Source organism: Seriola aureovittata, chromosome 20 (assembly GCF_021018895.1).
Source record: "Seriola aureovittata isolate HTS-2021-v1 ecotype China chromosome 20, ASM2101889v1, whole genome shotgun sequence".
NCBI classification, from domain to species: Eukaryota; Metazoa; Chordata; class Actinopteri; order Carangiformes; family Carangidae; genus Seriola; species Seriola aureovittata.
Genome location: NC_079383.1, coordinates 22,043,827 through 22,067,100, shown reverse-complemented (window position 1 = coordinate 22,067,100; position 23,274 = coordinate 22,043,827). Strand labels below are relative to the sequence as shown.

General features: G+C 40.8%; 4 protein-coding genes across 6 annotated transcripts; 2 read left to right on the top strand and 2 right to left on the bottom strand.

The window, feature by feature from the left end:
• Nucleotides 1-1,603: 1,603 nt before the first annotated feature.
• Nucleotides 1,604-3,791, bottom strand: LOC130160972 (GTPase IMAP family member 8-like). Its single transcript, XM_056363818.1, has 4 exons — nt 3,718-3,791; nt 3,350-3,530; nt 2,913-2,968; nt 1,604-2,785 (listed from the first exon to the last, which is right to left on the bottom strand). Exons 1-4 carry the CDS (start codon nt 3,725-3,727, stop codon nt 2,070-2,072), a joined length of 963 nt encoding a protein of 320 aa, XP_056219793.1. The 5' UTR covers nt 3,728-3,791; the 3' UTR covers nt 1,604-2,069.
• Nucleotides 3,792-3,878: 87 nt separating this feature from the next.
• Nucleotides 3,879-5,232, top strand: LOC130160973 (GTPase IMAP family member 9-like). Its single transcript, XM_056363819.1, has 2 exons — nt 3,879-3,950; nt 4,081-5,232. Exons 1-2 carry the CDS (start codon nt 3,932-3,934, stop codon nt 4,770-4,772), a joined length of 711 nt encoding a protein of 236 aa, XP_056219794.1. The 5' UTR covers nt 3,879-3,931; the 3' UTR covers nt 4,773-5,232.
• Nucleotides 5,233-10,027: 4,795 nt separating this feature from the next.
• On the bottom strand, nt 10,028-13,623 carry LOC130161314 (B-cell receptor CD22-like). Its single transcript, XM_056364532.1, has 8 exons — nt 13,410-13,623; nt 12,962-13,037; nt 12,437-12,820; nt 11,807-12,112; nt 11,412-11,672; nt 10,996-11,080; nt 10,835-10,871; nt 10,028-10,476 (listed from the first exon to the last, which is right to left on the bottom strand). Exons 2-8 carry the CDS (start codon nt 13,023-13,025, stop codon nt 10,426-10,428), a joined length of 1,188 nt encoding a protein of 395 aa, XP_056220507.1. The 5' UTR covers nt 13,026-13,037; nt 13,410-13,623; the 3' UTR covers nt 10,028-10,425.
• A 974-nt stretch (nt 13,624-14,597) lies between these two features.
• LOC130160893 (NACHT, LRR and PYD domains-containing protein 1b allele 3-like) lies at nt 14,598-22,277 on the top strand. 3 transcript variants are annotated; one of them, XM_056363669.1, is made up of 3 exons: nt 14,598-15,313; nt 15,959-18,898; nt 19,429-22,277. In XM_056363669.1, exon 3 carries the CDS (start codon nt 19,650-19,652, stop codon nt 21,858-21,860), a length of 2,211 nt encoding a protein of 736 aa, XP_056219644.1. In that variant the 5' UTR covers nt 14,598-15,313; nt 15,959-18,898; nt 19,429-19,649; the 3' UTR covers nt 21,861-22,277. The 3 variants fall into 2 exon arrangements, with proteins under 3 accessions (XP_056219644.1, XP_056219646.1, XP_056219645.1); XM_056363670.1 differs by lacking the exon at nt 15,959-18,898.
• The last annotated feature ends 997 nt before the right edge of the window (nt 22,278-23,274 follow it).

Sequence of the window (23,274 nt, the reverse complement as noted above, 5' to 3'; positions counted from 1 at the left end):
AATAATGAAATTTTATAAAATAAACTGAGCAAAAGGCCAGAATAAATTTCATTCAGATCTAAATATATAGAATTTTCTGGCACAGGTGCTTTAGACTGTTTTTTTTTTAATACATTTTACAGTGTAATATAGAAAAACATTTTTTGTGCATTCCGATATAGGGTTTTTTATTTATGTATGCATTATTTTAGTTATGATGATGATATTCTGAACAAGGAACTCAGTATGCTTGTTTTTCAGGAAGAAACCAGTGATGAAGTCCAAAAAATCCACCAACCTGCTCGTCTCACTCTGATCATTAACAGGTAAATTACTCCCCCTGCTGACTGATGAAGGCACACAAGCAATTAAAGAGGTTATTTTGAGATAGACTCCAGCATGGTAAAGTAATATCATTTAAGGTACAATGAAATACGATTATGGATCTCATGGACTCCACAGTCAGAGTGTTCCTGACACGATTGAAAAACAAGTGAAAAGTAAACAAACAGGTTCTACCTTAAACATCCTGTTATTTTTTACTGTCTTTAAATAGTTGGTTTATTTGGATCCTGATTAACTGACAACTTAATGGAACCTGGCTCTTGTTGGGATCCTCACAGACGACAATACAACTTCATATAAAAGTAAAAACATATATTAATATATATGTTTATAATATGTTTATCAAATATGAAAAAACAGATTAAACTTTACATACTTACTTAAACGTTTATTTAACATTTACAGCAGATGTAGCACTTCCTGTGCTGCTGTTTTAAAGGCAAAGGGAGATACAACAAATATTAATTGGACTTAGGTTTTTATTATGTTTACTGACTTTGTGCACACCTCTGAGTTCAGCAATGAGAGAATACAACTTTATTGCCCTCAGTTTATCCTCTGAATCACAATACCTCTGTACAATATTATCTGGCTACAGCACAGGTTATAAATATATTCAGAGAGAATAGGTTTCTCTGTCTCTACACAAGATAAATGCTACTAAATGTGGTAAACTCATTTGGCAGCACCTTAGGAGTGTAAGGAACTTGAACATCAAATGTCCAGTAGGTGGAGATATTTTACCAGTTTAACAGTTTAGTGTTTGGTTAAGGCGAGTTAACCCTGGAGCTGAATGTACATTTGGTCAAACACAATCAACAGAAGAAGAATGAAAAATTATGTGGGGAGATATTTAATATTTTTATATATTTGAGAAAATATTTAGACCAGATTCAGTCTAATATTTTAACCATTTTGTGTTTGTGATTCTCTATTTAGGGAGAATAATGAAATTAGTTATTTACCATTGACATACTCCAAAAGACAAATATAAAAGTAATAAAGAGGTCGTATTACCCTTCACATTGTGTCACACAGATAAATAGTAATTCATTTATCTTCCAGGTGTTTTTCAAAAGTATAGGGGGAACGAGTCACTTTGTTAAGGACATTTCCTCCTCGTCCTCAAAAGCTTCTAAACATACACAGGTGTATGTGTATAAACAGGCCTGTTTATAACCCTCGTATCTGTGCAGGTGAAGCCCTGAGAATTCTGGGTATTCTTGGTGGGAGACAGAATCTGTGTGCTGGAATCAGCAGAGACCAGAGAGACACTGGGTGCAGTAGAACTTGGTTTTATTGGTAAATATCAGGTTTCTGTTGGTCCCATTTTACAGAGTTTAACATCATGACAAAGATGAAGTGAAGAGACAATAAACATATTATAGACTTATATCAGTCCCAGATTAAAAGATGATTAGTAAGAAGCAAATAAGAGGAAAAGTGACATATAAAAGTGTATGATCAACCAGTTAAAGATAACGAGGACATATTTTATTATCCACAGTCCCTGAAATTAGGTTACACAAGACAGCAAATCATGTCAAATAAAAAACACAAGTACATTGTCCCAGGTACACAACAGCATGTTCCGATCATCCCCTGATGTGTGCACAGAAATAGTCAAATATCAAATCTCTGTTTGAGGAGAGGCAACATATTACTTATTACTGTGAATCACCACAGAACTCACATGTGGACTACAGGTGATTCATCCGTCCCCGCTGTCACATGATCAGACAGACCTATCTCCACTGCACTGAGGGAATCCGTCCTGACGCTCCACTGCTCTGGGATCTGGATGACCCTCCATGTGACTGTGGGAACTGAGTGTTAAGGGGTGGGGTGTAGGAGCTGGGCTGGAGTTGGGCCTTACTCTGTTTTTGAATAAGACTGTTCACTGTCTGCATTAGTTTTTCCACATCATCTAAACCTGGGGTTTTGTTCTCAAAAAACACACACCTCTTGTCACACTTTTCCACTATGTGCTTGAGCTCAGGTTGGCAGGATTGTAGAAAGTTATCCAAGCTCATGTGAGCACGGGGCAGCTCCTCCCCACGGGTGAACAGGAGGATCGTTTGTTCATGAACGTTTCTACCAAAAGCTTTTTCTAACTTTTTCAGTACGTCTCTCTCCCCGTCTGTAAACCTGCCAACCTGAATCACAAGTAAGTACACACAGGGGTCTGACCGACAGAGCTCTCTGCACCTTTTCACATGTTTGTCCTTAACTGATGGTTTGATGTCATCATCAAAGATGTCTGGTGTATCAATGACACGTACAGGTCTACTGTTAATCTCATCTTCTACCTCCTTACACTCCATGGTCACCTGACTTGAACTGGGTTTTGACATGAAGTATTCGTATCCGAGGATCTTGTTTCCACTTGCACTCTTTCCAGTCCCGGCCATTCCCAGCAGAACCAGGTTCACTCTCTCTTCCTTCGGCTTTTTGCTGCCACCTGAATTACAGTAAAAAAACAAAAAAAAACAAAAACATTTACACATTTTTTTATATATTACTTTTTTTATTTTATATCTCTGCACATTTGCCTGTTGATAAAACATCAATGAGAGACTGTGGCTTACCTGTCCTGTCCTGATGAGGATGTGACCCAGAATATGGCTCAGGGTGGTCTAGGTGTCTATAATGTGGAGGAAGAAACAATGTTAACTGACCAGGAAAATGTTTGCTTCTGTTGAACCAGCTGCTGCGGTGTAAGACCAGTTCAACTGACCGCTCTTAGCCGGATCGTTCTGTCACATGGTGTGGTACAAACGCTATGGCCAAGCTCTGCTTTGGTAACCCTTTTGCTCCGTATCTTTTTGAACTCTTTGGTAATTCTGTTTCCTCCATGTGCTTCAGGTCCATACACCTGAAACCCTGTGGCTATATTTTATAATAAGACTTGCCGTCACTGCCAAACTGTGTTCTGCTCTGTGGGTTCAGATCCAAAACTGGAACCTCCCAGTCTGTTGGAGCCCTGCCCTCTAACACAACATACATGTCAGGTTCATTAACTTACCTTTTTAACGCGTCCTTGTCAGGGAGAATTGAAATCTCATATGTGTCATTTACATATATCTCAAGCTCATCATTAGCATTTCGTAGGTGTAGTTTAGATGAATCTTTCCCTTGGATCTTGGTTATTAGATCGTTCTTTGACAAATCGTCAGCTCCCACGATAAAGATTGGAATCTTCTCCTCTGTGAAAACAAACACAACAGAATTTCTGCCTGATACATACAGTTAAAAATCAATGTATGGTTCAATGTTGCATTATTAATCCAAATAGTTTCCCTTTAATGTTGACAGTGTTTTCTTACTAACAGAAAGCAATCAAAATATTAAAAACAAAGTTTGTGAGTATAAAGAAACTATGGTAGAACTTACTGTGAGACATGGTTCTCAGATCCAGCAGTAAAATACAGGAGACAAGCTGTGAGGTTTCTGCAGAAAGCTGCTCTCTGCCTGTATTATATGGACCTGCTATGCAAATATAAAGGGGCGTGTCCGCCGTGTCAGCCATATAAATGAACAACAATGTCTTAAACAAATGCTTCAAGATTCACTGTCGACTGTACAGAGACACAGGTGTTGAGAAAAGATGGCTTCAATTCCTGCAGGTAAGACTCACACTCACTGTATATATACTGTATAATTTACTTCCTTATTTACTCCCTAAAGTATTTATACATCAAGCCAATGATAAACTCTTTCAGACAGTCTAAACTGAACATATTAATTATTTTGCAGGAACTGATCTGAGAATCGTGATGATTGGGAAAACTGGTGTGGGGAAGAGTGCTGTTGGAAACACCATTCTGGGAGAGCGTCAATTCAACTCTCGTCCCTGTTCAGAGTCAGTTACTAAGTCCTGTGATAAAAATGAGAAACGCTTTGGTAGCACAATGGTGAGTGTGATAGACACACCTGGGATCCTGGACACAAAGGTCTCCAAAAACTTCATCAAAGAAGAAATAGTGAGATGCATCAAAGTCTCATGTCCTGGTCCTCATGTCTTCCTGCTGGTCATCCAAATTGGTCGATTCACCAAAGAAGAGAAAAACTCTGTGGAGGCCCTGCAGAAGCTGTTTGGTCCAAAAGCAAACCAGTACATGATTGTGCTGTTTACCCGCGGTGGTGATCTTGGAGACATGACCATACAGGAGTATGTACGTGAAGGCAGTGAAGACCTTCGTAAAGTCATCCAAAGATGTGGAGGCAGGTTCCACGCCTTTGAAAACACCAAGAAAGACACAACTCAAGTTGTGGAGCTGATCAAGAAGATCGACGACATGGTGGCAGGAAACGGGGGATCATGTTACACGAATGCCATGTACAAAGAAGTGGTTGAAAAGGGCAACAAGAGTGAAGATGAATATAACTTCATTACTGAGCTGTGGAGAAACATCCAGGATTTTCTACAAATTCTTACAAGAGAATAAATCTCTATAATCAATGGCCTCAACACACAAGCTTACACATATCCAGTGTAAAAAGAAGTGTATTTTACTTTAATGGTCAGATGACAATATTAATATTGTATATAATAACTAGTTAGATTTGATCTCATTTTCATCAGCCTTGTTGTGTATTGCCTGAGGTTCATCTATCAGTAAAAATCTTTTAGAGAAATTATATATTAATGATTGTTAGAATGCCTCTTTGGGTGATGATGATAAAGTTTTACAGATTAACAGTAGATATAATACAGACTGTGATGTGCTAATAAAATAATGTATTTCTGTATTTCTTGATTTTATATGAATATTCCTGGTGCTTTGGTGTGTCAGAACCTAATTGTATCCTGTTTAATTTTCACTAACTGGTGTAACACGAAGCCCTTGAACAAGTCATATATCATGCCAAAGGTGAAATAAACATATATATATATCCAACAAGAAATCTGAGATTGATATGTACAACTGACTAATATTCATTTTCTACTGGTGTTATATACAGTAGATTACCTTTCATTTTAACACCTGTTTAGCATTTAAAGAAATTGCAAATTAATGCTAATATTCAGTTATTGTAATCATGTCTTTGTGCTAAAGGAGGTGCTCATTTACAGTTGAAGTCAGAAGTTTACAGACACTTGAAATCATTCAAACTCAATTTTTAACCCTCAAAGATTTCATGTTATCCAACCAGACTTTTGGCAGGTCAGTGAGTTCATCTATTTTTCTGTAGTAAGTTTCCAGCAATTGTTTACAGACCTATTGTTTCACTTTTAAATCACTGTTATTCACCACTATACAGACAGTGATGTACTAGATATGAAAGAGGAAAGAAGGTGTTGTACTGTGACAGATGCTTGTTGATGATAAAAACAGGAAGGGGTACTGCCTCAAGTAAGTGGCATTTCCTTGATCAAAAGATCAAGCGGTCAAACCAGTAGGGTTATAGAGAGAATCGTTCCAAGGTGTTATTTAATTGTCAAGTCTTCACTCAGGAAGGAGTATTGTCTTTCTCAACACACACTCAAAACCGAGAGACAGATTGGGGACAAACATGAAACGTGGGAAAACATGGGGAGGAGGGGAGACAGCGCCGAACCACAGAACCCCGACGCAGGGGTCACTTAGCATCATCAGACTGTTCAGTTGAAAGTGAGTCCAGCTTTGCTTCTATCAGTAAACTTCACACAAAATGTAATACATCATTGATCTATTGGGCCAAAATTGTAAACCCAACAACACAGTGAGTCTAATGGATTCATGTGAATTCTCTACATTAAAACCAATGAAGAATCCAAAGCTGTTATAACCTTGGTTCACATCTCTAATAAGAGACATTTACAATATACATTTATAACATTATAAATATCAGTGGCAACTTCAGTTCATTAATTAGTGGGGCGATACCGCTGCTATCAGAGGAAACTTTCACTGTCAAAAAGTGAACGTTATGTTAAAAGGTTATGTTGAGTTCCCTTAAATCTTGAATCGGTCGCATTTCTTTACGTTCTTGATGTTTATCCGTCTCCTCTCATCCCGTCCTTCACTCTCTGGAAAGGTAAACAGCCTTCTTATTAGAATCTGACAGTGCATGCTGCTGTATTTAGCTTGTAAATGTCAGTTACAACTTACACTGTCACGTATTATTTGCGGTTGTACTGGCCTCCATCCTGTCCTGGATCCAGCTTATAGAAAGAATGTGTCCAGCTCTTACAGGCTACCTGCTTCTTGAGATATGACACTGAAACTAATTGATTTCCCGGCACACAAGTTAAATACAGAACAATCGCATGACAGTACACAATAGTGCACAAAAAGCACATGCAGAAATTCTTTGTTTAATGTTTATTCAATCAGGCAGTCAATCAGTCAGTACCTGAAACCAGTTCTGCCAATATAAGTGGGACAACATGATAAATGTCAAGGGTCAAGTAGTTACTGGATCGTGTTCTCTGGATACTGGAGTTAACTGAGAAGAGATATGAGGTTGTTTGTAACCTTTAACAGTAGGGTTTTATAAATGATTAATGTGAGATACGGGTTTCGTTTTGACTGTAGTGAGGTCAATCCCATGGTGTGATACAGAGAACAATGATGAGTCATTTGTGATAAAGTGTAATACACTGTGATAAACACCGTTTAACTGCTGGAGTGCTTATGGAGCCGCATGACAATAAAGATGTCACCGTATAGTCAAGGTAAGACATGAAGGTTGACTGCACAATAGTTGTACAGCTGGAGAAAGACAGGCATCCTTTAATTCTCTGCAAGGAGCCACGTCTAACTTTTAATTTTCAATTTTTTAGTCTGGGGTGGAGCCTGGGGCATATAACAATGAGTCATCAGCAAAAAAGTGAACGTTATGTTAAAAGGTTATGTTGAGTTCCCTTAAATCTTGAATCAGTCGCACTTTCTTTACGTTCTTGATGTTTATCTGTCTCCTCTCATCCCGTCCTTCACTCTCTGGAAAGGTAAACAGCCTTCTTATTAGAATCTGACAGTGCATGCTGCTGTATTTAGCTTGTACAATGTCAGTTACAACTTACACTGTCACGTATTATTTGCGGTTGCACTGGCCTCCATCCTGTCCTGGATCCAGCTTATAGAAAGAATGTGTCCAGCTCTTACAGGCTACCTGCTTCTTGAGATATGACATTGAAACTAATTGATTTCCCGGCACACAAGTTAAATACAGAACAATTGTGTGACAGTACACAATAGTGCACAAAAAGCACATGCAGAAATACTTAGTTTAATGTTTATTCAATCAGGCAGTCAATCAGTCAGTACCTGAAACCAGTTCTGCCAATATAAGTGGGACAACATGATAAATGTCAAGGGTCAAGTAGTTACTGGATCGTGTTCTCTGGATACTGGAGTTAACTGAGAAGAGATATGAGGTTGTTTGTAACCTTTAACAGTAGGGTTTTATAAATGATTAACTGTTTTGACTGTAGTGAGGTCAATCCCATGGTGTGATACAGAGAACAATGATGAGTCATTTGTGATAAAGCATAATACACTGTGATAAACACGGTTTAACTGCTGGAGTGCTAATGAAGCAGCATGACAATACAGAATATCCCCATATAGTTGAGGACAGACATGAAGGTTGACTGCACAATAGCTGTACGGCTGGAGAAAGACAGGCATCCTTTAATTCTGTGCAACGAGCCAAGTCTGACTTTTAATTTTTAATTTTTTAGTCTGGGGTGGAGCCTGGGGCGTATAGCATTGCGACATCAGCAAAAAAGTGAACTTTATGTAAAAAGGTTATGTTGAGTTCCCTTAAATCTTGAATCAGTTGCACTTTCTTTACGTTCTTGATGTTTATCTGTCTCCTCTCATCCCGTCCTTCACTCTCTGGAAAGGTAAACAGCCTTCTTATTAGAATCTGACAGTGCATGCTGCTGTATTTATACCCTCGACAATACAGCAGCATGCACTGTACCAGGTGTGTCTATCACACTCACCATTCTGCTACCAAAGCGTTTCTCACTTTTATCACAGGAGATAGTCAATGACTCTGAACAGGGACGAGAGTTGAATTGACGACCTCCCAGAATGGTGTTTCCAACAGCACTCTTTCCCACACCAGTTTTCCCAATCATCACGATTCTCAGATCAGGTCCTGCAAAATAATTCATATGTTCAGTTTAGACTGTCTGAAAGAGTTTATCATTGGCTTGATGTATAAATACTTTAGGGAGTAAATAAGGAAGTAAATTATACAGTATATATACAGTGAGTGTGAGTCTTACCTGCAGGAATTGAAGCCATCTTTTCTCAACACCTTTGTCTCTGTACAGTCGACAGTGAATCTTGAAGCCCCTTTATATTTGCATAGCAGGTCCATATAATACAGACAGAGAGCAGCTTTCTGCAGAAACCTCTCAGCTTGTCTCCTGTATTTTACTGCTGGATCTGAGAACCATGTCTCACAGTAAGTTCTACCTAGTTTCTTTATACTCACAAACTTTGTTTTTAATATGTTGATTGCTTTCTGTTAGTAAGAAAACACTGTCAACATTAAAGGGAAACTATTTGGATTAATAATGCAACATTGAACCATACATTGATTTTTAACTGTATGTATCAGGCAGAAATTCTGTTGTGTTTGTTTTCACAGAGGAGAAGATTCCAATCTTTATCGTGGGAGCTGACGATTTGTCAAAGAACGATCTAATGACCAAGATCCAAGGGAAAGTTTCATCTAAACTACACCAAGGAAACGCTAATGATGAGCTTGAGACATATGAGATCTCATTTCTTCCTGACAAGGAAGCGTTAAAAAGGTAAGTTAATGAACCTGACATGTGTATGTTGTGTTAGAGGGCAGGGCTCCAACAGACTGTGAGGTTCCAGTTTTGGATCTGAACCCATAGAGCAGAACACAGTTCGGCAGTGACGGCAAGTCTTATTATAAAATATAGCCACTAGCGGCAGTTATCAGGGTCCACTATTGAATGTTTGCTGCAGCAGGACTTCAGGCTGGGCTGAGCAGCACAGGGTTTCAGGTGTATGGACCTGAAGCACATGGAGGAAACAGAATTACCAAAGAGTTCAAAAGACACAGAGGGTTACCAAAGCAGAGCTTGGCCATAGCGTTTGTACCACACCATGTGACAGAACGATCCGGCTAAGAGCGGTCAGTTGAACTGGTCTTACACCACAGCAGCTGGTTGATGTCACACAGAGAATCACAAAATCGATATTACAGACTCAAAATTGTTAAAATATTAGAGATCAGAGCTCACCTGAGAGGCTGCAGCTCACCTGTCTATGTGTCTGTGTCGCTCAGGCTGCTGCTGACAGGATTTTCAGAATAAAATCATTAACAAACATCAATTGGACAAGCCGTGGCTACTTTACTTTGGAAACAGTGGTCATGTCTTAATGACACTAAATGACTCATGGACAGGGATGTAGCCAGGGTTTTGGGGGGGTGGTGGTAATATACTGATGAACTGCAGACAGTTCTGACCTTGCTGCTCGTACATAACCTGAGTAAGGAAATCACACATTACTACATCTTTAGTTTTCAAATTCCCCCTCAGAGATTAGACCAGCTCATTTCATGTTTGCCCATGTGCTTCATCTTACATCCAACATGCTCTAGAACTGACGATAACAAATGATATATTTGAAATGTCAATTGTCAATTTCTGTAAATGTCACATTACATGAGCAGCCGTCTACACAGTGTGACACAGCTGTATGTGTACACAATAAGTGATGAACAGTCTTTTCTCACTTTAACACGCTTTGTGCTGTATGAAAAGCTTCTTTACCAGAAGTGTCTTTGGAAACATTTTATTTAACACACTTCACATGTGCATATACATCGGAAACACCAGTAAAGGTCTAAGCATCTTTTTGATATCTTAAAAACAAAAGGACAAAAACAAATCCGTCCAGCATGAGATATATTATTACACATTATCATGTTCTTACTTTTGTCTTATACTGATTTTAACAAAGAAACACAAAGCAGGAAAAAAAGGACATAAAAATATGATTCACCCAGATCTGGGGTCACCTTAAAAGAAAGTAAAACGAACTAGTAGAAACTAAAAAAATGAAGATAGAATAGAGAAACACAGTACAAGTTGTTCCATCTTCCTCTTCTCCTTGTTCCTCATGATGACGACTCAATCACTGTGTTGACGTAGTCTGCTTCTGCTGTTTCCTGTGGGAGTGACACCAGAGAGGTGTTGGTGCTCTGTAGTGACTTTACTGCAGCTCAAACTGTTTCAGTAACAGCACAGTGACATCATTAGATGATGTTCGCCTTAACGACTCTGTAAGGTGATGGTGGACTGTGTTGCTCTTGTGCTGCCCCCAAGTGGCCAAAAATAAAACAGGTCCAAATCTGATTTGCATGACTTGTTTTTTGTTTTAATGGTGTTTTCCTCTATAACTTGAATGTGTGGGTGTTTATTTCTATAGTTCTGTAATCAGTCATCTGTGTTTTAATGGATTAATAAATTGAGCCTTGTGCCACTTTATAAAGCTGTTATGGCAAACAACCTCATCTACCAGCTTACCTTAACTGGTTTGCTGAAGGATCTCCATCGAAACCAGCTGAAAGACAAAGAAGACTGAATCATATCTTTCGTTGCCGTGGTGACAATGATCTTTCATGCAGAAAAAACACATGTAAAATCAGTCCAGTTCGTCTGTTGCTGCAGAGTCAAATTCATCTCACCACTCAAAGAAAACCAAGGTGCTGACCAGCATCACAATCCCCAGGGTTTTCACTATAACGTAGACGCCAACCGGCTGTTGATCACCTGTAATACAACAGCATGAAGAGCTTTCACTTCATGGGAAACTTTACAAGAGAAAAATATTTCATGGTAAAGTTCGACTCTTTGAGGTGAATCAGGAAACCATCATTCATAAAGCACAATACTCTCTCCAAAGCGTCACGTAAACTGCACTAATGATGTCACACTTTATTTATCTTCATAGGAAAATGATGTTGGTTGATCTCTCTTCATGGAAGGTCAGAGGTCAGACAAACAAAATGAAATGACTCCTGACATGAAACTCAGTGAGTTCATCCTCCGCTGTCTTTACTTTTCAAAGATCAAAGTGGATTCAGTTCAGTTCAGTATCTACCTTCAACAGACAGATGGATCTCAGGTGACGTCTGATTTCCGACATCATTGGTGGCCACACAGTAATAAACTCCCTTATCTGTGACACTGAAAGTGTAAAAGGCTCCTTCAGATACGCTCAGGTCTCCACCTGTGCTCTTCTTGAACCAGGTGAAGCGGCTGACAGGAGGGTTGGCTCTGCTGGAGCAGGTCAGGTTCACCCAGCTACCTGCTGACACCAAACCTGAGGGACTGATGGACGCTGAGGTGTCCTTGGGGGCATCTGGGGAGAAAGGAACAAAGATGTTAGAGAGAAGAGGAGCATCAGGCCCTACATGAAATCCTTGAGAGGACAATAACTGACATCTGATGAGTCTTCATGGTCCGACAGGATCCAACTACAAACTCTGGTCTTACATGAAACATTGAGAGTCTTTTTCCCCTCTGCTGTCTTCACATCTCTTCCTTCATTCACAGGATACCTGGCAGAACAGGTGATGTTGTATCCATCACGTTTGTCTGACAGAGTGATGGTCTCCTGGATTTTAGTTGTAAAGGTTCCATCTGTGTTTTCCTCTATTTTGTTGTGAGGGTCTTGTTGGAGGTTCCAGGTGAGTTTAGGAGGGGAGTGTGGACAGGGAGTTAAAGCTGAGCAGGTTATAGTCACAGACTCCGCCTCCTTCAGCTCACCTGAGATCTCAATCCTGGGCCTCGTAGGAGAATCTGTGGTGTGAAGTCAAACACATTTTCCAGTGAAAAAAGAGTCGACTGCTCTGTGAGGCTGCACTTTGAGCTGAATGCTAACGTCAGCGTGCTAACATGCAGCAATGACAACTGAAGTTTAGCAGGTGTAATGTTTAGGGTGTTAGCCTGCTAACATTTGCTAATTAGCAGTAAACACCTGATGGTGGCGCTAGATTCAAAGTAAAGAGATCAGTAAAGTTCTTCCAGTTCATCCTGAGGGGAACATGAACGTCTGAACCACATTTCATCCAGTAGCTGTCGAGACGTTTCATTCACTTTAAACTTAAAATGAAACTTTCTTACCTTTAACTGTTATATGAAGAGGATCACAAATAGCTGTTGCTCTGAATGGCCTGGTCTCAATTCTGAAGTAGTATGTGTCCGTGTACTTAGTGATTAAACTAGAAAACAGAGTGGTGCAGTTTCTCTGATTCAGGTTTCCAGTAATGTTCATTGGATATTTGTTATTTGTCTTGCTACCATTAAAAATCACATTTTCTGGTCTGTTGTTAAATCTGAAATCATTTTTAATCCACACTCCGGTGATATTTGTTCCATAGTCTGACATCTGTCCAGGTGTAGCACTGAAGTTACATGGGATTTGCAAACAAGATCCAGTCAGTGCTTCCATGTTCTGTGGTGCGGTAATGAAGAAGTCTGACTCCTCAGGACAATCAGCCAAAGCACCTGTGAACCCAGTTTCATGATTAACATAATGAGATTGACAAAACATTGTCACAGAAACAAGATCTGTCAGGAAAACATCAGAATATTTCCTTCAGTTTAAAGCTTTGAAGTCAAATAAAAGAGAGTGAACACACAGCTCACCTGACAGAAAGAAGACGCTCAGTAACAGGTTGGCTGTCACCATATTCACAGACAGAGCCGCCATGAAACTCCTCACCTGGATTTACAAACAAAATAATACAGCGGATTTTACTAAACATTCAAGTTCTTCAGCTGAATTTCTACTTCAAATGTGAATAACACATTCACTGCTGGAACTTCTCCTGTACACCTGCACTTTACTGTGTTGTAAGTATATTATCATCAACATGTGAAATATCACATTTAATGTCACTGCTGAATAATTCCACAGACGAGCTGCTAAAGTTAATAACCCTCTTATGTCATCAGTGTCTTTCTGCTAAACCAAACTCCAGCAGATAAAACATCATGTCCTGTATTTTTCAGTGCAGTTCGTGAAAAGTAAAAACATAATATAACTCTCTATGTTAACAAGCCAGAACGTAAAATCCATGAAAATGTTTCTCACCAAACAAGCTCACATCAAAGAAGAAGCAGCGATGAGATCTCTGGATGTGAAGTGGAAATGGTTCAGTCAGTCAATTTGAGCTGATGTGCAATTAACTAATTACTCAACTTCCCTGTTTAGTTGCAGACAAGTTGTGACATAAAACCAAATCAACTTCCTGTGATACAACACTACAGAGCAGGTCATAGACCAGCTAAACTCTACATTCAGTCATCTTTATATATTACAGAAACCACAGTAATAGTAATTAATGATATATATAAAAATAATAAATAATAGCATATTTATATAATATAATGTGAATAATAGAGTGTATTTGCTGACTTGTGCACAGTCACTGTCTCACTTCTTCCTGTGTCACTGGACTGATGTGAGGAAATGTCTTTCTTCACTTCACATGATTTCATTTGATTTTATCACTTTAAAATTAAATAAATGGCAGAATGAGTTTCTGTAAAATGTATTTTCACAGAGGCAACAGTGGGCTGGGTGCACACACACTGAATACACACATGTTCAGTATATATTAACACAAAGTGTAGAAGTGATAAACTCCTACTTACTGAGACTCAGAATCAGCTGCTGTCTTCCCTGGAGGACACAGTTCTTGGTGCATCAGCAGAACCAGGAAAATAATTATAAATATATACATATATAAATAAAACATTTAAAAGGCCAGCACTGTAGGTGCGTGAGCAGAGATACTCCTGCGGTCATGTAGTTCCCTATTCACAGCTACATGATAAAGGCTGTTTAAAGTCACACAGATCAACAGGTTGATAACTGACAGAAAAAGGAAGTGAAGGTTACACCTTTATTTGTGTATTTGTTGACTCCAGTGACTTTGACTATACTAATACAGTATAAATAAAAATAGAGGCTCATTTAACATGATGACCTACATAGGTACTGAGAGAGAGTTGGCTGGGACACGGGACTCAGGGTCCGGCTGGGCTCAGAACCTTAGATTATCTCGGGCCAGAGGCTTAGAAGACTCTGAAGTCCTTCTCTACACAACTTCAGACACACAGCGGCTAAAGTCAAACTTTCATCAAGTCCTTCTTTACCCACTGTATTCCTAATCATGTAATTACCATTAAACCATCAATGAAACCTGTCTGTTATTAGACAGTTACACAGGGCTACTTATATCTTAACAAGACGGAAATGTGGTCACGTGGTCAAGACTTTAAGAGCTGTGTAGAACATTAAAGTGAATAAATACATAAATAAATTAAACACTACTTTCTTCTTTTGTACTTCCATTCGTCACTTCTCTTATTCAAAGAAATCGTATCAAATTTGGTTTAATCCTTAGACTGTTTGACATTTATTCCTTTTTTTCCTACATATTTACAACTGTCCGGTTAAATGCTTTTTATTTAAATGGAAAATGTGCCGTGATTGTTTAGAAATGAAACTTTGATAAAGTTGGGGGGGAAAAAACATCCATGGATGTAAACAATGGATGTTTAATGACCTTATAAGGTTTTATACCACATCCATGGATACAACGAGCTCAGGTCATTCCAGGAAATTCCGACTTTTGTCTCCATTTCCTTCAGTAACACGTTTAACCGCTGTAACACGCCGGAGAACTGTTTTGTACTTGAATTTGTGAGAGAATAAAAAAAAGAAACAAAATTTTAAGATAACATGTCAGACTTTTTAATTTTTTTAAAATGTTTTTTTAACCAACCTTCCCGAGTTTTGTAATGTGGAAGAGCGTAAACGACTAAGAACCGTGGACACCTGAGTTTCTCCTTCCTGAGGATATTGAACACTCATTTCACTCAGACTGCTGTGTTGTTCACTGAAGCTGCAGCTCGTTAAACGGCGGATTGTGTTTGTCCATTTCCACCGACCCACAAACCGAGTCACAGACCGACAGGCTTCAGCAGAAGGTAACAGGAGATCAGCGATTATCCCGAGTCTAATGTGACTAATATTCTTTGTGAAGTGTGTGTGAAGAGACGAGGGGCTACAGATGTTTGAACCTCTAAGAAACAGTGTGTTCGGGTTAGAAGTAATTAATTAATAAACTAATTAATTAGATTTGTACATGTATAAAACAATGTGCACATGTAGGCGCTTAAACTGCACAAAGGCACATGTGGCTTATTTATGAAATATATTTTAAAATGTCATTTATGTAAAATAAACACTGGTTTATTAAAGGTCTGTAGGAGAAAGAAGAAAGTGAAGGAGCTTCTTGTGTTTTAGTGGAAGAGAATATTTACTGATTTCTCTTGTTCAGTTATTTTGTAATAGTTAGGTTTGTAGGTTTCTGTTTCACTTTCTATCTTATTTTCATTTAACAAAAACCTACACTCAATTGGCAGTTTATTAGGTACACCTAGCCAGTGTTACAGTGGAATCAACGATTCTCTAAAACGGCTTAAAAACATTCACCTTACAACCTTCGTGAAGGTAGAATTCACTGCAGGCCTGTGGTGGGGCGTTTAGAGTTACACAAGTCTGTTTGTTGAATAGATGAGCTGAAATATTAGTGGGAGATTTGAATCTGACATCCTCTTAATTTATTTCAGGGTCTGGGAGAAACACGAAGCAGACAAACAGAGACAGAAAGAGAAGAGTCGGTTGTGGCAGAAGAAGGAACTGAAAACACGGGCAGGAAATGAGCACAGATGTGATGCACAGATGTGAAGTCAGACCTGCGTCTCAGAAAGACGGACGAGAACGTCTCCCGATCATTTCCTGGGTTCTGTTGCTCATTCAGCTCCACTGACTCCGACTGTGACGCAGCAAAATGGCGTCGACTGTGAAACGTGAAAGAACAGGAAGAGGATCGTCGTGTTTCAGCCGGGCAGCCAGAAGCATCAGGGACGCTCTGTCCAGGATCTGCAGAGTTAATTCTGCACAACCTGACCCTGACCCTGACGGTGAAGCTGTCTATACTTGTCTTCGCCCTGGTAGTGCAGTTATCCATGACGCCCGGATAAAGCAGCATTGTCTTAATCCTGGACGTTTATCTCGCCCTATAGTGAGCGGTTCTACTTGCTATTCTTCATACTACTGTCGTAAACCAGTTGAAGAACCTGGTAGAGGATCTGTCTATGATAATGATGGATCATTATCTTTCTTTGGAATAGACGCACATGAGATGGATTCTCTAGACTCCTGGTCTGATGGAGGATCTGTCTATGGGACCGGTACATTTTTATCACATGAGTCCTTGTTGAAACCTGAGTCTCATGGTTATTGTAAAAACGAAATGATGCCTTACAGTCTATGTCCACTATACAGTCCTGTTGACTCCCTGAATGTTGATGTCCACACTGAAGGACAAGATGCATTTCAGTCTTTTACTCTGCAGCCTGAAATCACCAGCGACAGTGAAGCCCTGGTGGAAACGGAGGCGTCTGTTACAGCTGTTAACTACTCAGTCACAAACACCCTGCCAACCTGTTCTCAGCTCCACATCTCCTCCTCAGATCCCGGTTTAAGTGGAAGAGACTCCGGCCGTTTGCCTCGTTCTGTCAGCGTTCCCTCACTCAGTCAGATAATCTCTGCAGAGAACAGGAAGTTTAGACGAGCTCAAAGTTCCCCTGACGTGACGTTACAAACCAGCTACGAGGAGTTTACACCCGATATCACCGAGGAAGAAAGCGATGAAAGCTACAGCTTCCAGTGCTCCCGCCCAGGCCTGTACCAGTGCAGAGTGACAGGCCTGCTGTTTCACATGGAGGGAGAAGGGGACGTGGTTTACAGGATCGTCCCCTGGAACAGGAGGCAACTGGCTCAGTATCACAAGAAGCCTGCAGGACCCCTGTTTGACATCAGATGTGTCCAGCAGTCTGTGTGTCGGCTTCATCTCCCACACTGTGAGATCAGCTCCACAGGAGGATGTCAGTTCCTGTCAGTAGCTCATGTGACGGAGGAGAGCATGGATTTTATCTCCCCTCATGAGATAACAGAAACTCATGTCATTATAAACATCACTGGGTTTTCTGGTTTCGGTAATGTCAAGGATGAAGACTCGCCTCTTGTCACGGTCCGAGCGCTGGTTCTGCTCTTCTACAGGCCCTCACCTGATCCTGATGATGAATCTGTGATCAACGTGTTGTTGCTACCAAGAAATGTGTCTCTCCGGGACGTGCAGCGCACCAGAAAGAAGTTAGTCGGAGATGAGAGGTACATAGAAAAAACCCCACAGTGTAAACTGCAGCCGGATCAGGTTTACACACTGTCCACTTGTCCTGAAGACGACTCGGTTCGAGTCGAACCGACAGAATCTGAATTTGACTGCAACGACTACGACAACTTCTTCCCATCATTCCAGGTGATTTTAGAAACAGTCAAACAACATATTAAACTGTGTTTGAGAGACACCGACAGCGGCCGCTGTGTCTGGGAAAGACGAGTTTGTCTTTCGTCGTCCGGAGTAAAAAAGTCCTGCGGGACGATTCCTCTGAGTCTCGCCTCAAACGACAGGCTGTTGGACACACGGAGCGGCTTCATCGATGCGATATCAGAACCTGTTCTCCAGAGTCTGCTGGACAAACTGTTGGAGAAAAAGGTGATCACTGACTCTGAGAGGGAGTCAGCGGACGAGATGCAGAACAAACGAGACAAATCTCGTTTTGTCATCGACACAGTGAGGAAGAAAGGTGAAGCTGCCAGTTCAGAGATGATCGAGTTTCTCTGTGAGACCGACCCCTTCCTCTGTGAACATCTTGGGTTGCTCTGAAGATAAACCTTGAATGCATCACCGGGATCTTCATGATCTTGTGAACCCATGTCCATCCACATGAAGGGCTGATTCTTGTTGAATAAGTGAGACCAGGGCACACGCAGAGAAGAGTAGTTGAAGGTCACATGTAGCCTATGTATAAACTGAAAACATCCTTTTCTTAGGATATATATTTTTCATATCTTCTGTATGTCCTGTCGGAGAATGGTAAAGACAAACTGTCCTCTACCCATTAGAAAGATATTACTATAATAATAAATTACAGTAAGTCCTCTGTTAAATAAATATTAATACTTGAAATAAAGAAAATATCTACAAAGAGCCTGTGAAGGATTTACTCTAGCTCTCTGGTGTTGATTCATGGTTCTTCTTCTTCTTCCTTCAGTTTGAGCTTCTGTTTCTGTCCTGAACTCATCCACTGCTGTAGTGTGGATTAATGGCAGCAGGGGGCGCCATAACAACAAGGAACAAGAGAGACATTTAGAGGTGACACAGCTTCACTGAGATGGTACAAATATCAGAGCAAAACTACCTGTTGTCATAAGCATCTGATATGATGTGGTGGGAGATAGATCAGAGTTAGAGCTGTATGTACCATTAAGTTTAAATGGACTTCACAGCAGAATTAACAGTTACTCCTTATTAAACAGAAGAACAAAAAACTAATGTCCTGTTCGGTTGTAAGTTGAACAGTGTTAATAAAAAAGAACAAGAGGAAGAAATCACAGAGCAGCTGATTGAGTGTCTCCTGCGTTACATGACGAGCAGCTCAGCGGTGAGTCAGACATTAAACTGTATTAACGTCTTTATTAAAAGATAAGACTTTGTGAGTTTGTTAGAGATGAAGTGTAAAGGAAGAGCATCTGTCTGGGTGAGTCAGTTTATCAAGAGGCTGTGCAGTGTTAGTTCTCTTTTATAGTTTATCAGCTTTTATGAAATGTAACGCTGCTCTGTTTATATATCAGCTACAGGAATTTATGGAAAACATGGTTTTAATCTGACATTGTTTTCTCAGCTGTTTGAAGCTTCCTGTCTCCTTCTTCATCGTTTGTGTTGTGTTGAGTTTTTGTTGTTTGAATGATAAATGACTAATGGCAGTTTATTAGGTACACCTAGCCAGTGTTACAGTGGAATCAACGCTTCTCTAAAACGGCTTAAAAACATTCACCTTACAACCTTCGTGAAGGTAGAATTCACTGCAGGCCTGTGGTGGGGCGTTTAGAGTTACACAAGTCTGTTTGTTGAATAGATGAGCTGAAATATTAGTGAGAGATTTTAATCTGACATCCTCTTAATTTATTTCAGGGTCTGGGAGAAACACGAAGCAGGCAAACAGAGACAGAAAGAGAAGAGTCGGTTGTGGCTGAAGAAGGGACTGAAAACACGGGCAGGAAATGAGCACAGATGTGATGCACAGATGTGAAGTCAGACCTGCGTCTCAGAAAGACGGACGAGAACGTCTCCCGATCATTTCCTGGGTTCTGTTGCTCATTCAGCTCCACTGACTCCGACTGTGACGCAGCAAAATGGCGTCGACTGTGAAACATGAAAGAACAGGAAGAGGATCGTCATGTTTCAGCCGGGCAGCCAGAAGCATCAGGGACGCTCTGTCCAGGATCTGCAGAGTTAATTCTGCACAACCTGACCCTGACCCTGCCCCTGGCTATACTAGTGTCTATACTTCTCTTCGCCCTGGTAGGGAAGTTATCTATGACGCCCAGACAGCACAGCATTGTCTTAATCCTGAACGTTCATCTCGCCCTATAATGAAAGGTCCTACCAGCTATTCTTCATACTACCGTGGTAAACCAGTTCAAGAAATGGCGTCGTCTGTGAAACGTGAAAGAACAGGAAGAGGATCGTCGTGTTTCAGCCGGGCAGCCAGAAGCATCAGGGACGCTCTGTCCAGGATCTGCAGAGTTAATTCTGCAGAACCTGACCCTGTCTATCTTGGTATTCATAGGCGATCTATCCATGACGCCCGGACAAAGCAGTATTGTCTTAATCCTGAACGTTTATCTTGCCCTATAGTGAGAGGTTCTGTTCGCTATTCTCCATACTACTGTGGTAAACTAGTTCAAGAACCTGGTAGAGGATCTGTCTATGATAATGATGGATCATTATCTTTCTTTGGAATAGACGCACATGAGATGGATTCTCTAGACTCCCGGCCTCATGGAGGATGTGTCTATGAGACCGGTAAATTTTTATCACAAGAGTCCTTCTTGAGACCTGAGTCTCATGGTTATTGTAAAAACGAAATGATGTCTTACAGTCCATGTCCACAATCCAGTCCTGTTGTCTCCCTGAATGTTGATGTCCACACTGAAGGACAAGATGCATTTCAGTCTTTTACTCTGCAGCCTGAAATCACCAGCGACAGTGAAGCCCTGGTGGAAACGGAGGCGTCTGTTACAGCTGTTAACTACTCAGTCACAAACACCCTGCCAACCTGTTCTCAGCTCCACATCTCCTCCTCAGATCCCGGTTTAAGTGGAAGAGACTCCAGCCGTTTGCCTCGTTCTGTCAGCGTTCCCTCACTCAGTCAGATAATCTCTGCAGAGAACAGGAAGTTTAGACGAGCTCAAAGTTCCCCTGACGTGACGTTACAAACCAGCTACGAGGAGTTTACACCCGATATCACAGAGGAAGAAAACGATGAAAGCTACAGCTTCCAGTGCTCCCGCCCAGGCCTGTACCAGTGCAGAGTGACAGGCCTGCTGTTTCACATGGAGGGAGAAGGGGACGTGGTTTACAGGATCGTCCCCTGGAACAGGAGGCAACTGGCTCAGTATCACAAGAAGCCTGCAGGACCCCTGTTTGACATCAGATGTGTCCAGCAGTCTGTGTGTCGGCTTCATCTCCCACACTGTGAGATCAGCTCCACAGGAGGATGTCAGTTCCTGTCAGTAGCTCATGTGACGGAGGAGAGCATGGATTTTATCTCCCCTCATGAGATAACAGAAACCCATGTCATTATAAACATCACTGGGTTTTCTGGTTTCGGTAATGTCAAGGATGAAGACTCGCCTCCTGTCCTGGTCCGAGCGCTGGTTCTGCTCTTCTACAGGCCCTCACCTGATCCTGATGATGAATCTGTGATCAACGTGTTGTTGCTACCGAGAAATGTCTCTCTCCGGGACGTGCAGCGCACCAGAAAGAAGTTAGTCGGAGATGAGAGGTACATAGAAAAAACCCCACAGTGTAAACTGCAGCCGGGTCAGATTTACACACTGTCCACTTGTCCTGAAGACGACTCGGTTCGAGTCGAACCGACAGAATCTGAATTTGACTGCAACGACTACGACAACTTCTTCCCATCATTCCAGGTGATTTTAGAAACAGTCAAACAACATATTAAACTGTGTTTGAGAGACACCGACAGCGGCCGCTGTGTCTGGGAAAGACGAGTTTGTCTTTCGTCGTCCGGAGTAAAAAAGTCCTGCGGGACGATTCCTCTGAGTCTCGCCTCAAACGACAGGCTGTTGGACACACGGAGCGGCTTCATCGATGCGATATCAGAACCTGTTCTCCAGAGTCTGCTGGACAAACTGTTGGAGAAAAAGGTGATCACTGACTCTGAGAGGGAGTCAGCGGACGAGATGCAGAACAAACGAGACAAAGCTCGTTTTGTCATCGACACAGTGAGGAAGAAAGGTGAAGCTGCCAGTTCAGAGATGATCGAGTTTCTCTGTGAGACCGACCCCTTCCTCTGTGAACATCTGGGCTTGGTCTGACGATAAACCTGATTGCTTCCTGCGTAGGCGACCATATTTATCTACTTTATGCATGATGTCTAACTGCCCAAACCTGTGTTGTACCAGGTGAAGGGTGATGGATTTACACAAAGCTTCATTGGATAACTTTTGCAAATGAACAGAACTTCAGTTGTTGTTTTCATTCATCTAATGTCTAAAGCTACTGACATCACCCACATCTGAGGTGTTTGTCTGAGAGTCAGCTGCATTTCCCTCAAAACCACATGTAAAGTTTAAGTGCAGAGGGGTAACGGGTCAGGTTAAACTGTTTCCTATTGATGATGCTGTGTGAACTAGTTAGAACATGAGAGGAAAGTTTGGGGAGGTTTTGTCTTTGTCCCATTTAGGGCTGTGCACAGTAAACACCTCAACATATTAAATGAAATACAAACTGAACTACACTGAAACATGTGTTTTATCTGTGATGAATGACGGGAAATATGCAGCAACAGACAATAACAGAAGAGTACAGCTCCGAGGTCACTGCTGCCCTCTGCTGGCCAAACAGTGCCGACATCAACACACGCCGCAGGTGAAGGGAATATTCATTTCCAGTCCAATTTTATACATAATACAATTAGAACTAATGAGAATTTACATAAAGTTGCACTATTTGAAACATAAATAATGTGGATTAAACTTTCATCTGCTGAAGAGGGAAAGTTTCTCTGTGCTCATCTTAAATCTCAGTTTACAATGTTTACATATTCATAGATTCTTCATTGGAGGAAAAGGATTAGATGTTATTAAATTGAAAACTTTGCATCTTAAAGCCAAAAACACATAATAAAGATCAGCTGTTTGTTTCCTCCAGCTTTACTGATCTTCACATTAAGTTTCCTCGAATGTGTCGGTGGAAACAAACATAATCAAAGGAGCAACAGGAGGGAAGATTTGCTGAACCTTTGTTTTGCAGCTGTGTGATAAAAGGTTGTTTGTTTGTTTTTTTTGTCTTTATACATGTAAACAAATACAGGAAATTTGAATCTCACTTGTTTCCCAGCACAATCTCTGGCAGCCACACTCTGCAGGACGGCAGGCGAAGCATCTCAATGCCATCAAACTCTGAGCTCGACAGCCGGGCCACGTCTAACACACACACACACACACACACACACACACACACACACACACACACACACACACACACACACACACACACACAAATACTTTTAAGTTTACATTAAAAAGGAAATAGTATTTTACATATTTTAATTTCGTTAAATTAAAATAAAAAGCATGCGGCTCGTCACTCACCTGCCGAAGAGGAAGCTATGGATGATGACTTCATTATTTTCCTTAAAGTTACATTAGAAAACTAGAATCTCCTCCTCGTGGTCGTATCCCTCCTCCACTCAAACTAGTTCCAGGTCTCATCCCTGTTCATCCAGAG